This window comes from Nannobrachium achirus (assembly GCF_963921795.1).
Source record: "Nannobrachium achirus genome assembly, chromosome: 21".
In the NCBI taxonomy this organism is placed as follows: domain Eukaryota; kingdom Metazoa; phylum Chordata; class Actinopteri; order Myctophiformes; family Myctophidae; genus Nannobrachium; species Nannobrachium achirus.
This window is the reverse complement of record NC_137828.1, coordinates 49684935-49697083: the sequence shown is the minus strand read 5'-3', so window position 1 is coordinate 49697083 and position 12149 is coordinate 49684935. Positions and strand designations below refer to the sequence as shown.

General features: G+C 44.8%; 1 protein-coding gene across 1 annotated transcript in view; it reads right to left on the bottom strand.

The window, feature by feature from the left end:
* Positions 1-12149, bottom strand: part of LOC308306771 (myosin heavy chain, fast skeletal muscle-like) — a gene marked incomplete at both ends in the record, with an annotated part of 30827 nt that overhangs the window by 6008 nt on the left and 12670 nt on the right. Inside the window, 14 exons of the mRNA XM_080751814.1 lie at positions 1572-1880; positions 2520-2644; positions 2786-2951; positions 3088-3271; positions 4708-4904; positions 5498-5616; positions 5772-5898; positions 6095-6484; positions 6852-6942; positions 7273-7418; positions 8047-8223; positions 9461-9703; positions 10961-11216; positions 11364-11500. Of these exons, the coding sequence (XP_080607940.1) occupies positions 1572-1880; positions 2520-2644; positions 2786-2951; positions 3088-3271; positions 4708-4904; positions 5498-5616; positions 5772-5898; positions 6095-6484; positions 6852-6942; positions 7273-7418; positions 8047-8223; positions 9461-9703; positions 10961-11216; positions 11364-11500 (2667 nt within the window). The remainder of the gene's footprint in view (positions 1-1571; positions 1881-2519; positions 2645-2785; positions 2952-3087; positions 3272-4707; positions 4905-5497; positions 5617-5771; positions 5899-6094; positions 6485-6851; positions 6943-7272; positions 7419-8046; positions 8224-9460; positions 9704-10960; positions 11217-11363; positions 11501-12149) is intronic.

Below are 12149 nucleotides of genomic sequence, written 5' to 3'. Positions count from 1 at the left end.
GTTGTTTGAGAGCGGTTCCACTGTTTGAATATAAAGCCCCTTTTCAACTATATTATAAGGTCCGAAACAGAACTAGAACCAGAACTTTCCAGAGCCAAGAATTTTCAAGAACCCGTGAAGTTCCGGGACCAAGTTCTGCTTACGTTTCCATATAACCAGACCTAACGAGAAGCTAACGGCTGCAGCCTGCGGGAAGTCTGCAGACGCGGGTCTGCAGACCCCATACTACTTGACTTTACTGCCCCCTAGTGATTCGGGGCTTTCTTCTTCATTCAATCAATCAATACACTGTGCAGACATTGTAGTCACTTGGACAGGGCGTTTATCGTGGGCTTGCCCAGGCCTTACGGCCTGGGCATAAATATAACGATTGCATTCACCACGCAGGCGCGGACGCCTGCGGCGCTCGGGCGCGAAGAGCAGGACCAAGGTCCGCTGGCCTTCGCGCCGCTTGCAATGTCATGGACAATCGAGCGGCTCCGCCTGGAGCTAAGGCTGCCACTGGGAGCAGTAGAGAGGTTGACCTGGGTCTGCAGACCTGTTTGCAGACCCAGGTCTCGCAGACGCCTTCCCGCAGGCTGCAGCCGTTACTACTTGGACCTAACCGGGAAGGTCCCAACAATGAGCAGCAGCGCTGCTGGCCCCGCCGATAGGTTCCCAGAACTCAAGTTTAGTACTACATCAAGAGCAGGACCTAAACAATGGTCCCCAGAACCTTGTCTGAAACCAGGCCGTGCGCTTTGGAAACAAAAAAATTCAAACCTCGGTTCGAAGTGAAGCGGTGAATCTGAGTATAAAATTGTCTGGAGAGACAGATTGTCATGTGAAGCTTGACCAATGTTCAATTTTTCATTTTGGACTGGACAGGCATGGGACAGGCACGGGACAGACAAACTCAAACTAATACCGACATAAGGCACAAAGTGCCAGACCTAGTCACATTTGGGTGCCGCAGTAGTCCTAATATATTCAATTTGTTCTAGAGCTATGAACTCTGTATATACATTCGGTTCGAAGTGAAGTGGTGAACTTTTATTCTATGTGTTCTAGAGCTTCAGAATTCTGAATTCTGAATGAATGAATGATTTTATCTGGAGGGCCGAATTGTCATGTGAAGCTTGACCAATCCCCAAAGTATGGTTGGACATTTTTAATCATCCAATCATCAGATTTGTGCAAGTCTAAGGTTTTTTTTTGAAAAACCTATGTTTCTATATCAGTAGTGCTCAAACTTTTTCATGTGACGCACCCCCAAAATGATATGTATTTGGCCACAGACCCCCCCATCTCAAAATATTTATTTCCAAGGAACCACCCAGAAGCAAAATTTGAGTTACAAATGGTCGCTTAAAAAAATACATATATCCAAAGATTTGCACGCATTTTCACGACTTTAAAAAAAATAGCAGATCTACAAGCTCGCAGCACGGCGCCGCGCTGTGAGCTTGTATATCTGCTATTTTTCAATAGCTAAAGTATAAAATACTTTTGGGCCCTAGTAACTCAGTCCCACTCCCCCCCCCCCCTTGTGACGGCCCCGTATGTGTCCGGCGACTACTGTGTCCCTGCACCTTGAGCTGTCCCTGGACGTTCCTCAGCTGCTTCTGGGCCTCGGCGGCCTGGCGGTTGGCGTGGCTCAGCTGCACCTCCAGCTCGTTCAGGTCTCCCTCCATCTTCTTCTTGACCCGCAGGGCGTCGTTCCTGCTCCTGACCTCCGAGTCCAGGGTGCTCTGCATGGACTCGATCACCCTCTGGCTGTTCCTCTTGACCTGCTCCATCTCCTCGTCCTTCTCCGCCAGCTTGCGGTCCACCTCGCCCTTGATCTGGTTGAGCTCCAGCTGCACGCGGAGGATCTTGCCCTCCTCGTGCTCCAGGGTGCCCTGGAATGTGACACGGTATCGAAAGGTTGTGATGTAACGTCAGATCGTATGCTGCTATGCTTCTTGGCGATAAAACGCATCGAACAAAATCTAAAATATAGACAATTTCTTTGTTCGTCTAGGACAGGGGTCTTCAACAGGGGGTCCGGGACCCCTAAGGGGTCCTCAGAGTTACTACAGGGGGTCCTCCAAATCTTTGTATGATAGAAGCATTTTTTCTCCTTTTTTATATTAACCACTTGAACCCTAGTGTCCATATTCTGAGAACTTTAGCCAAAAATAGCAGATCTACAAGCTCACAACGCCTCGCGCTGCGAGGCGCTGCGAGGCGCTGTGAGCTTGTAGATCGGCTATTTCCGGCAAAGATGTTTGGTGTAGAGGGGGAAAAAGGGGAGTACAGAGTGAAATGTCAAGTTATGTATTGACGATTCAAGTGGTTAAATACTAATAAATCTGAAAACACAAATTGACATGAATCCAAAATACACTGATGATCGTGCTGTCAAACAGTGAAAATATATGGAATCTATGAAAAGGTTGTGGGGGTCCCTGCTTCATCTCTCTCTCAACTAAAGGGAAAACGTTGAAGACCCCTGATATAGACAATTTCTTTGTTCATCCAGGACCTAAAGGTTTTACCTCGGCTTCCTCCAGGGCTGTCTGGATCTCTGCCTTCTCTGTCTCCACCTGTTTCTTGGACTTCTCCAGCTCATGGATGCTCTTTCCAGTCTCACCCATCTGTTCAGTCAGGTCTGAGATCTCCTCTGCAGTCGATTGAAAAGAACGAATTGGGAACTTTTTCAATTCAGCGAGTGTTTTGCATTTTGCATTTGAATAAAGTTGTGCACAGCCTTATCCACAACAATATCTTGAACATTTAAAGAATTACGCAGAGAAAGACTCACGTTGCAGGTTCTTGTTCTCACGCTTCATGGTCTCCAGTTGGTCCAGAGACTCCTCATAGGAGTTCTTCATCTTGAACAGCTCAGTGCCGAGAGAACGAGCCTCTTTTTGAGCCCCCTCCAACTCTGCTACACCCTCTTCATACTTCTGTTTCTGTTCTGCCAGGATCTGCACAGCATTTGTAATCAAACGTATCATTTACACCACTTTGAGGACCTGCACGGCATTTGTAATGACATGTCATTTACCCCGCTTTAAGGAGTCAAGAATTATTTGAGTTTTAAACTAATGAATGTCAAAGCACCTTATCGAAGTTCCTCTGTTTCTTGTCGAGGTTGGCGGCTAAACCGTTGGCCCTCTCCACGTCGATCATGAGGTCTTCCACTTCACCCTGGAGTCTCTGCTTGGTCTTCTCCAGAGAGGCGGACTTGGAATTCACAGCCTCGATCTGCTCCTCAGCTTCCTGCAGACGCTGGGCCAGCTTCTTCCTGTAGGTCAGTGTCGAATGGATCCAAATTATTACGGGCAATATTGTGCATATAGTGAGAGGAACCTGACAGTGTAAAACATTGTCAATAATTTGTAATATACATTCCACGTCCCGTGAAGCTTGGCCAATGTGACCCTGGGCGTACAACAAACTTTGAGCGCGTTGTGCCAAGATGTAGGCCAGATGTAGGAGCTCAAAATGGAGTTTAGTTTAGATCTGCATCATGTCAGCAGATATACCAGTAAGACTCCCTAATCGGGAGATAAGCGACCGTCAGGTCGCAGCATGATTTTTGGGCAAAATGTGTAGGAGTAGTGTCCAAAAATGTGTTTGAAAAATCGGCCCGATTGTGGCGCTATATGGGAGAGCTCCATGTTGATGACATGAGTGTAGACATACTGTGTAGTGATTTGCGTGATTTTAGGGCAAAATCTGTAGGAGCATTGTCCAAAAATGTGTTTGCAAAAATCGGCCCGATGGTGGCGCTATATGGGACAGATCCATGTTGGTGACATGAGTGTAGACATACTGTGTACCGATTTGTGTGATTTTAGGGCAAAATGTGTAGGAGCAGTGTCCAAAAATGTGTTTTACAAAATCGGCCTGAAGGTGGCGCTAAATGGGACAGATCCATGTTGATGACATGAGTGTAGACCTACTGTGTACCGATTTGCGTGATTTTAGGGCAGAAATTGTAGGAGCTGTGTCCATAAATGTGTTTTGCAAGAATCGGCCTCATGGTGGCACTAGAAGAGGGTCATGTGAGAATTGATGTGAGATTGGGTGTAGGTTGTGGTTTGGCAGGCAAGGATTGTGTATGCAAAATTTGGCATGGATCGGGGCAACGGTTGCGGAGATATGAGCAGGGCAAAAGTGTGACGTGTGACGTGTGACAGACAGACGGACGGACTGACTGACTGACGGACAGCTGGTGGAGGTTTTGATAGTAAGTGCGACCTGACGGTCGCAACAAGCTTACAGTGCGGCAGCGAGTGCCGCGCTGCGAGCTTGTAGATCTGCTATTTTTGAAAAATCGTGAAAATTCTTTGAATATATCTTTTTTCAAGCGAACATTTGTAACTCAAATATTTGCTTCTGGTGGGTCCCTGATACATAATATTTTGAGACGGGGGTCCGCAGTCAAATATCTATAATTCTAGGGGTCCTTGACATGAAAATGTTTGAGAACCACTGACATAGAAACATGCGTTTTTCAAAAAAACTCAGAAGGATTTAGAAGACACTTATAGAATCGGGTCAAAATCAAATTTTCACGATTTTTCAAAAATAGCAGATCTACAAGCTCGCAGCGCGGCACTCGGTGCCGCGCTGTGAGCTTGTATATCTGCTATTTTTTAAAGCATAAAATAGTTAAAGCATAAAATACTAATAATGTGTACCTGGTCTAAATGGGTTAAACCACTAGTGACTTACTTGGCTTCCTCCAGCTCCTCAGTGCGTTGGACAGCGTCAGTCTCATACTTGGCCCTCCACTGAGACACCTCAGCGTTGGCCTTGGACATTCCTCTCTGGAGCTCTCCCTTGGCCTCCTGCTCCTCCTCAAACTGCTCCCTCAGGAGGTCACAGTCATGGCGGGCCGACTGCACAGCGTGGGCAAGGGCGTTCTTTGCCTGTCAAAAGAAAAACAAAACAAAATAATGTTAGCTGAAGCCTGTTGCCACTTACAGTAGCTTCTCTCTGCACACGTCTGTTATTTTACTATGCACTTTAGATACGTCCTTGACGTATTATGCAGATTCGCTACATATCATGCACTTGTGTGTCTCCTTTCCCCCCTCTCCACTTTCATCTTATGCTCTTATTCTCTGTCTTCACTGCAATGGTGGGTCTGCACACACACATATCGTCACTGTCGGGCAGAAACCTTGTATCTCCAAGTTTCAAATGTGTACATTTTTTCGCAAAGTAAAGCCCTGCTTCATTAAATGGCCATCGCACAAAAGTAGTGTAAAACAGCTGATCTACAAGCACACAATGCCTCGCAACGCGGCTGTTTTCACTAGTTTAAATCATTTTAAAAATGATAAATACAAAACAAACGGTTTTGGACATACAAGGTTTCCACCCGACAACGACGATATATTACCTGTAATGTGATGTGACAATGATTGGTTGGTTGGTTGATTGATTGATTGATTGAATGAGTGAATATTAATCAATATAAAACCAAGACAAAAAAAACAAAACAACAACTGTTCCTTACCTTAACCTCCTCTTCAATGAGTCTCTTCAACTCCTCAATCTGCTGGGTGAAGGCCTGCTTGCCTCTGGTCAGCTGAGAGACCAGTGCTTCCTTCTCCTCAAGTTGACGAGCGAACTCACCTAATTGGAAATTGGAATTATTTGGTTAAAGAATGTCAAACAAATCATCAAATAATTGTTGATCAAAGTCAAGCATTATATCTAATTATGGTAAATTTTCTCAAGTACCATCGACAAACCACGTAGGCAACGTAGACCATAAGATGGACATTTACCATTCTCTGTCAACAGTCTCGCTCTCTGAGCTCCAACATCGTTGATCTGGCGAACGTTCTCGTCACTCTTGGCCTTGATTTCACTAAGTTGGTCCTCAAGGGTGCGGCACATCTTCTCAAGATTTCCCTGGAAATGAACATTGGACATATTCAATCATCGTGTATTTCCTGATTGGTTCATGGCTTTGATTTGAACAGTAAAGCCACTCGACGCGATTGTGTGAGCGAGGGTTCCAAATTAACGGCCACGAAGGTTTTCAGGGCGAAATGAAAATGTGAGTGTCATGTCAAGAATTATACGATACAAAGGCATTCCTTCGTACCTTTGTCTTAGCGACGGCCTCCATGTTGCTGGACAGGTCATCGATCTCCATCTTGTATTCGCTCTTCTCCTTCTCCAGCTTCTGCTTGACGCGCTGCAGGTTGTCGATCTGCTCGCCCAGCTCCGCCACGCTGTCCGCCTGCTTCTTGCGGAGGGCGGAGGCGGTGGCCTCGTGCTGCAGCGTGGACTCTTCGAGGTCGCGTCGCAGCTTCTGGAACTCGGCCTCGCGCTTCTTGTTCATCTCGATCTGCGCGGCGGTGGCTCCGCCGGCCTCCTCCAGCCTCTCGCTGATCTCCTCCAGTTCCCTGGAGAGGTCGGCTCTCTGCTTCTCTACCTTGGCGCGAGCGGCACGCTCTGCCTCGATCTCCTCCTCCAATTCTTCAATACGAGCCTTTTCAAATCAATCAATGGACATATTTAAATCAGAATTAATTTACATTATATTACATGGGCGATATGGTGATAAATATCCTTGAGACGATACAATGTCTCCACAATATACCTTTTCAGAGATATCTTATAGTATATCGTGATACAATGAGGGAGCCTTATAAAACAATCCTGTTGAATTGTTAACACATAAGATTCATTGCAGAATCCATTTAAACCTGCATTTTGTCTAAATCAGTCCTTAACTCTGACAGTATACAAATGAAACCAAAGTGACCCTTACGGGTCCATTTGGTTTCATTTGTATACTGTCGCCCACCCCTACATTATATTATCATTATGATTTTAAAGAAGAAGAAAAAAAATACCTGAAGTTCTTTGATCTTCTTCTGCAGCTGAGCGCCCAACGATTGCTCATCTTCAATCTTACTCAGAAGCTGGCTGACTTCAAAGTCCTTCCTGTGGAACACAGGAAGTCATTATTTGAGTTACTTCAAATCCCTTCTACAGAACAGCATGTTTTACTGGTAGTTTTTAGCTCCATGTTTAGCACTTTCCAGATGGGAGGCAATGACGTGCCCTAGTAGTTCATTTTCAATGAGAGGCGGGCGATTATTTGAGACGCACAGAGTAGTTGAGGGGCGGAGAGGCGAGCGGGCACGGTCCTGTGAAATTCTCCCTTGCGTGCTCAATCCAAGCGAGAACGCTGCGTTAATAGTACCCCGGTCTGAAAGGCGCTTTATTTCATAACGTTATTATAATATTATTATTATTGTTGGTCCACATTACTTCTTCATCTTCTCGTCAGTCTGTTGCTTGTCGTTCTCCAGATCCATGATGGCTTCCTGGGCCAGTTTCAGATCACCTTCCAGCTTCCTCTTGGTTCTCTCCAGGTCCATGCGGAGCTTCTTCTCTTGCTCCAGAGAACCCTCCAGCTGCACAACAACGTATTTGTCTTGTTATTACAGTTTACAGTTTACAGTTTAGGCATTTAGCAGACGCTTTTAAACCAAAGAGACTTACAATAAGCTGGTAATACATCAATACAATAATCAAGATAATATGTCAGTACATCAACAACAATACAACAAATGCATAGGAATATCAATCTAGAGAAAATAATAATAACATAGGTAGACAACGCACCTAATCAAACTTCTAAAACCTAAAAATACTATCTAGCTTCATGTGGGGTCCTTGAGGGAAGGGGAGTGTTAGTGCTATGGGTTTAGGTGAAGTCTGAAGAGTTAAGTCTTCAGTCCATGGCGGAAGCTAGGGAGTGAGTCTGTTGTTCAAAGTGCGACAGGGAGTTTATTCCACAGCTTAGGGGCTAGGAGGGCAAATTGTTTAGGACGAGTGTATTTTTGTCCTGAGGTTTTTAGCGAGGGTTCTGTCAGCATCCCTGTGTTGGCTGATCTGAGTGAACGGGTGGGGTTGTAGGGGTTGATCAGGTTTTGGAGGTATGGAGGAGCCGTACCTGCTTTGAAGCTCAGCATCAGTGTTATTCTGTTACGACAATAAACATATTACCGTCAAAACACCCAACTGACTCTCTGAACTCACGTCGTCAACTTGCTGCTCCAGCTTGGTCTTGGCCTTGGTCAGAGTGTTGACTTTGTCTTCCTCTGCCTGCAGGTCATCCAGGGTCTGCTGGTGGGCCTCTTGGAGGGCCTTCTTCTCCTTGGTCAGCTTAGCAAGACCTTCATCCTGAGAGGCCATCTCCTCGGTCAGGTTCTTCACCTAAATAATAATAATAATAACAATAATAATAAATGTATCTTCCTGAAAGGCTTATATCAGGTTCTTCACCTGATATAAGCAGAACAGTCATGGAATAGATCAAGGGTCTTCAACGGGTGGTACGGGACCCCTAGGGGGTCCTCAGAGTTACTACAGGGGGGCCACCAAATCCTTGTGTGATAGGGTAAAAAAATATATTAAAAACTTGAACGCGTTTGTTTGTTGTGAGCTGTCTTTGTATATAAAAAAAACTCAATAAACATATTAAAAAGAATTAAAAAAAATGTAACCCTCGCATCCCTAATCTGAGTAGAATCTGAGTAGAATCTACAAGCTTGTAAGCTTGTAGATCGGCTATTTTCAGCAAATAGGTTTGGTGTAGAGGTAAAAGAGAGCAGACCAAGTACAGAGTGAAAGGTCAAGTTTACTAGTATCGACAATTGAAGTGGCTAAATGTCTGAAACACGAATCCAACTTAGACTAATGACAATGCTGTCAAACAAGTTGATGGAAATCTGCATAACGCATTTATACAATATGTAGAGGGGGTCCCTGTTTCATCTCTCTCTCAGTTAAGGGGTCCTTGGCCTGAAAACGTTGAAGACCCCCCCTGAATAGATCTTGTTGCACTTGGTCTCTGAAACCTTATGTGTCCAAAACAATTACAGGATTCACGTCCAAACATAGCAAAAGTCGCAGATCAACAAGCTTCTAGATCTGTGATGCTTTTGTGTGACACTGTAGTACAGGGTTCCCCAAATAGTTTTCCCAAAGGTCCGAATTATGTCTAGGGTACCAAGCAGAGGGCCACAACATTGCAGGGGGCGACAGTGGCGTTTCCGCTACTCCAGCAACAGTTCAGATATCGTCACTGTTGGGCAGAAACCTCGTATCTCCAAGTTTCAAATGTGGTAAAGCAAAGCCCTGCTTCATCATACAAGATCGTCGCACAAAACTAGTGAAAACAGCAGATCTATGCTTGTAGATTGGCTGTTTTCACTAGTTTAGTAAATTTTTTAGATGATAAATACAAAACGAACGGACGATATACTAGTGTTGTTGCTGCTCTTATACCACCATTATTACTGGGGTTGGTGGGGGCCAGACAGTAGCCGCCTATGGGAACCCTGCTGTAGTACAATCAAGTAGGGCGCTAATTTACGAAAAGGAGGTTTCTGCCTGAGAAACAACGACTACTAATTTGACGAAACCCCAGAGAGCGTGTGTGATCGCGAACCTTGTTTTCAGTGGCGTGCTTCTCCTTTTCCACTTTGGCCAAGGTGAGCTCCAGGTCATCGATGTCCTTCTTGAGCTCAGAGCATTCATCCTCCAGCTTCCGCTTCTTGGCGGTCAGCTCGGCGTTGATCTCCTCCTCGTCCTCCAGCCTCTCCGTCGTCTCTTTGAGCTTGGCCTCCAGCTGGATCTTACTTTTAATAAGACCCTCGCACCTCTCCTCGGCGTCGTTCAGAGCCTCGTCTCCCTTGTGGTCAACGGAAAAGGTAGAGGAAAAAAAACACGAGGGAGGAAACATGTCAGCGTTTGTTCTGGTAGAGATACATGCTTTTGCAGTTGCCCGTTGGAGAGCTACAGACAGGGGCGAAATTAGACCTTATGTCACATGGGTTTTCAGATCAAAAGGGCCCTGTACTGCTGTGAGGGGGGGCCAAAGATAGGAGATTAGAGACCTCTAATATATTGGAAATGACAAAATACATATATTAGCCTATGAATGTATATGTAGAGCGGATATTATTATTTATTGAAAACTAAATGTATTAAAGAAAATCCCTTGCCACTGTCCCCAGTAGGGGGGGCCCTTGGGTTTATAAAACCCATCAACCCTATACAGATTATGCTTGGTTGGAGGGCTACAGACCCTTAGGGAGCATGGTGTGAAAAAGCACAGCTTTGTGATCTGTGGGAGCGAATGGTAGAATGTCCAGTGTCAGGAACAAGCAGAGAATGTTAGGAAGGCAGGGCTGACATTTCTAAAAGGGCCTTTTGGTGAAAATATAGAAAATAGCAGACCCTCCAAGCTCACAACGCGACACGCTGCAACGCGTTGTGAGCTTGGAGGTCTGCTATTTTCGGTACTTGATACCACACACAAAAAAAGCAATACTGGAGATGTGGCTTACGGCATGGATTTCTACACAGTGAGGGCAATTCTTTCAGCATAAGATGCTGCATTCAAGTTCAGGAGAGTTTGGACAAGGCAATTCTCTTGAATGCTGCCTTCAGGTATGGCATTTTACCGTAGTAAAAAACTGCATTCATGGTCTGGAGTAGGGTTGGGGTAGGGTTGCAATACCTCCCATATAGGCAGCCAATGCATCAAAACAGTTTTTTTGCTATGTGATTGTATTAAACAACATCGAACTCACCAATATGGGTGCTCGGATTTCTTGACAGAAAGTAGCTCATAACATGCCTACGGTGGATTTTTATGAAAAACACTTTGCAGATAGAAAGAGGATACTTCAAGCTTTCCATACAGCCAGAATATTGGTGAGTTTGACGTTGTTTAACACAATCAGATAGCAAAAAAAAACTGTTTTGATGCATCGGCTGCCTATGGGAGGTATTGCAACCCTAGATTCAACAGATTAAAAAAAATCTAGAGTTGCAATTTGCGGCTAGGTCTGGAGAGGGCACTTTTTACAGACGGATAAAAGGGCAGGGGCTCAAGCAGGCCCACTTTGATGTATGTGTGCACGTGCCTGTCCAGTGTACTCACTGATGAAGCAGCCAGGTGGAGCGAGTTCCTCTCCTGGGTTATTGCCACCAACTTCTCCTCTAGTTCCTTCTTCTTGGCCACGACGATGGCATGGTCAGCGACCAACTTCTCATGGTTCTCCTTCAGGTTTGCCATCTCCTTCTCCATCTCAGCGCTCTGCAGGAGAGGCTTGATCTTGTAGTAGATCTTCATCCATGGCCATGTTTTGACATTCATGAACGACCGTATGTTGTATTGGATGGTGAAGACGGCCTCTCTGTGGAAAAAAACAAAAACGTGAGTGTGGACAGTGATGGAAGAAGTATACGCTGTTATTATAGTGTTTTGACGTTATAACAAAATCGTACTGAACAGTAACTTACAAATGACACTAAATATTGAATAAAGGATGTTTTCAAAATACCTCCGCTCCATCATCTTAACAAACTCCTTCCTCATGAGGAAACCTCGTGAGAGAGCCTGAGTCATGGTGACCAGAGCGAACAGCTTCTCATCTCGCATCTCCTCAAGGACACCCAGCAGACCAGCTTTGAAGAACACCTGAACACAAAGTCACAAACACTGTCAGGGGTGGGCAACTTTGATGATGGCGAGGACCACTATATTTCCACCTTCACTCCAGAGGGCCACATTGCATATTGCTACGTCCTACTTTGTCATTCTAGTAACTCATACAAAAGAAGCAAAAATAGCAGATCTACAAGCTCAAAACGCATCGCGCTGCGATGCGTTTTGAGCTTGTACATCGGCTATTTTTGCTTCTTTTGAATTGGAATCCTGAATTATTTGTTGTTATTTTTTAATCGGAATCCTGAAATGTAACAATTTGATTTAATTTCAATCGCATTTGGTTATATACTCATGTTAACTTTATGAATCTAAATACAAATACATTGGACATAAAAAAATACATTTTAATACTACTATGCTAGTCATTAAGTTACTAATATGGACTGACGGAATTAAAGCTGGTCATGTTTAGAATTGTAACAGCTGAAATCAATAATATATCATTATTCCAGTATTAACCTGCGGGCCGCATTAAGTGAAGGTGGGGGCCGCATGTGGCCCCCGGGCCGCCAGTTGCCCATGTATAGTATAGCTACAGTAAACAACCGTAACATCTACTGAATACAATGTTACAAACACTGTAGCTAAACAACCGTAACATCTACTGAATACAATGTTA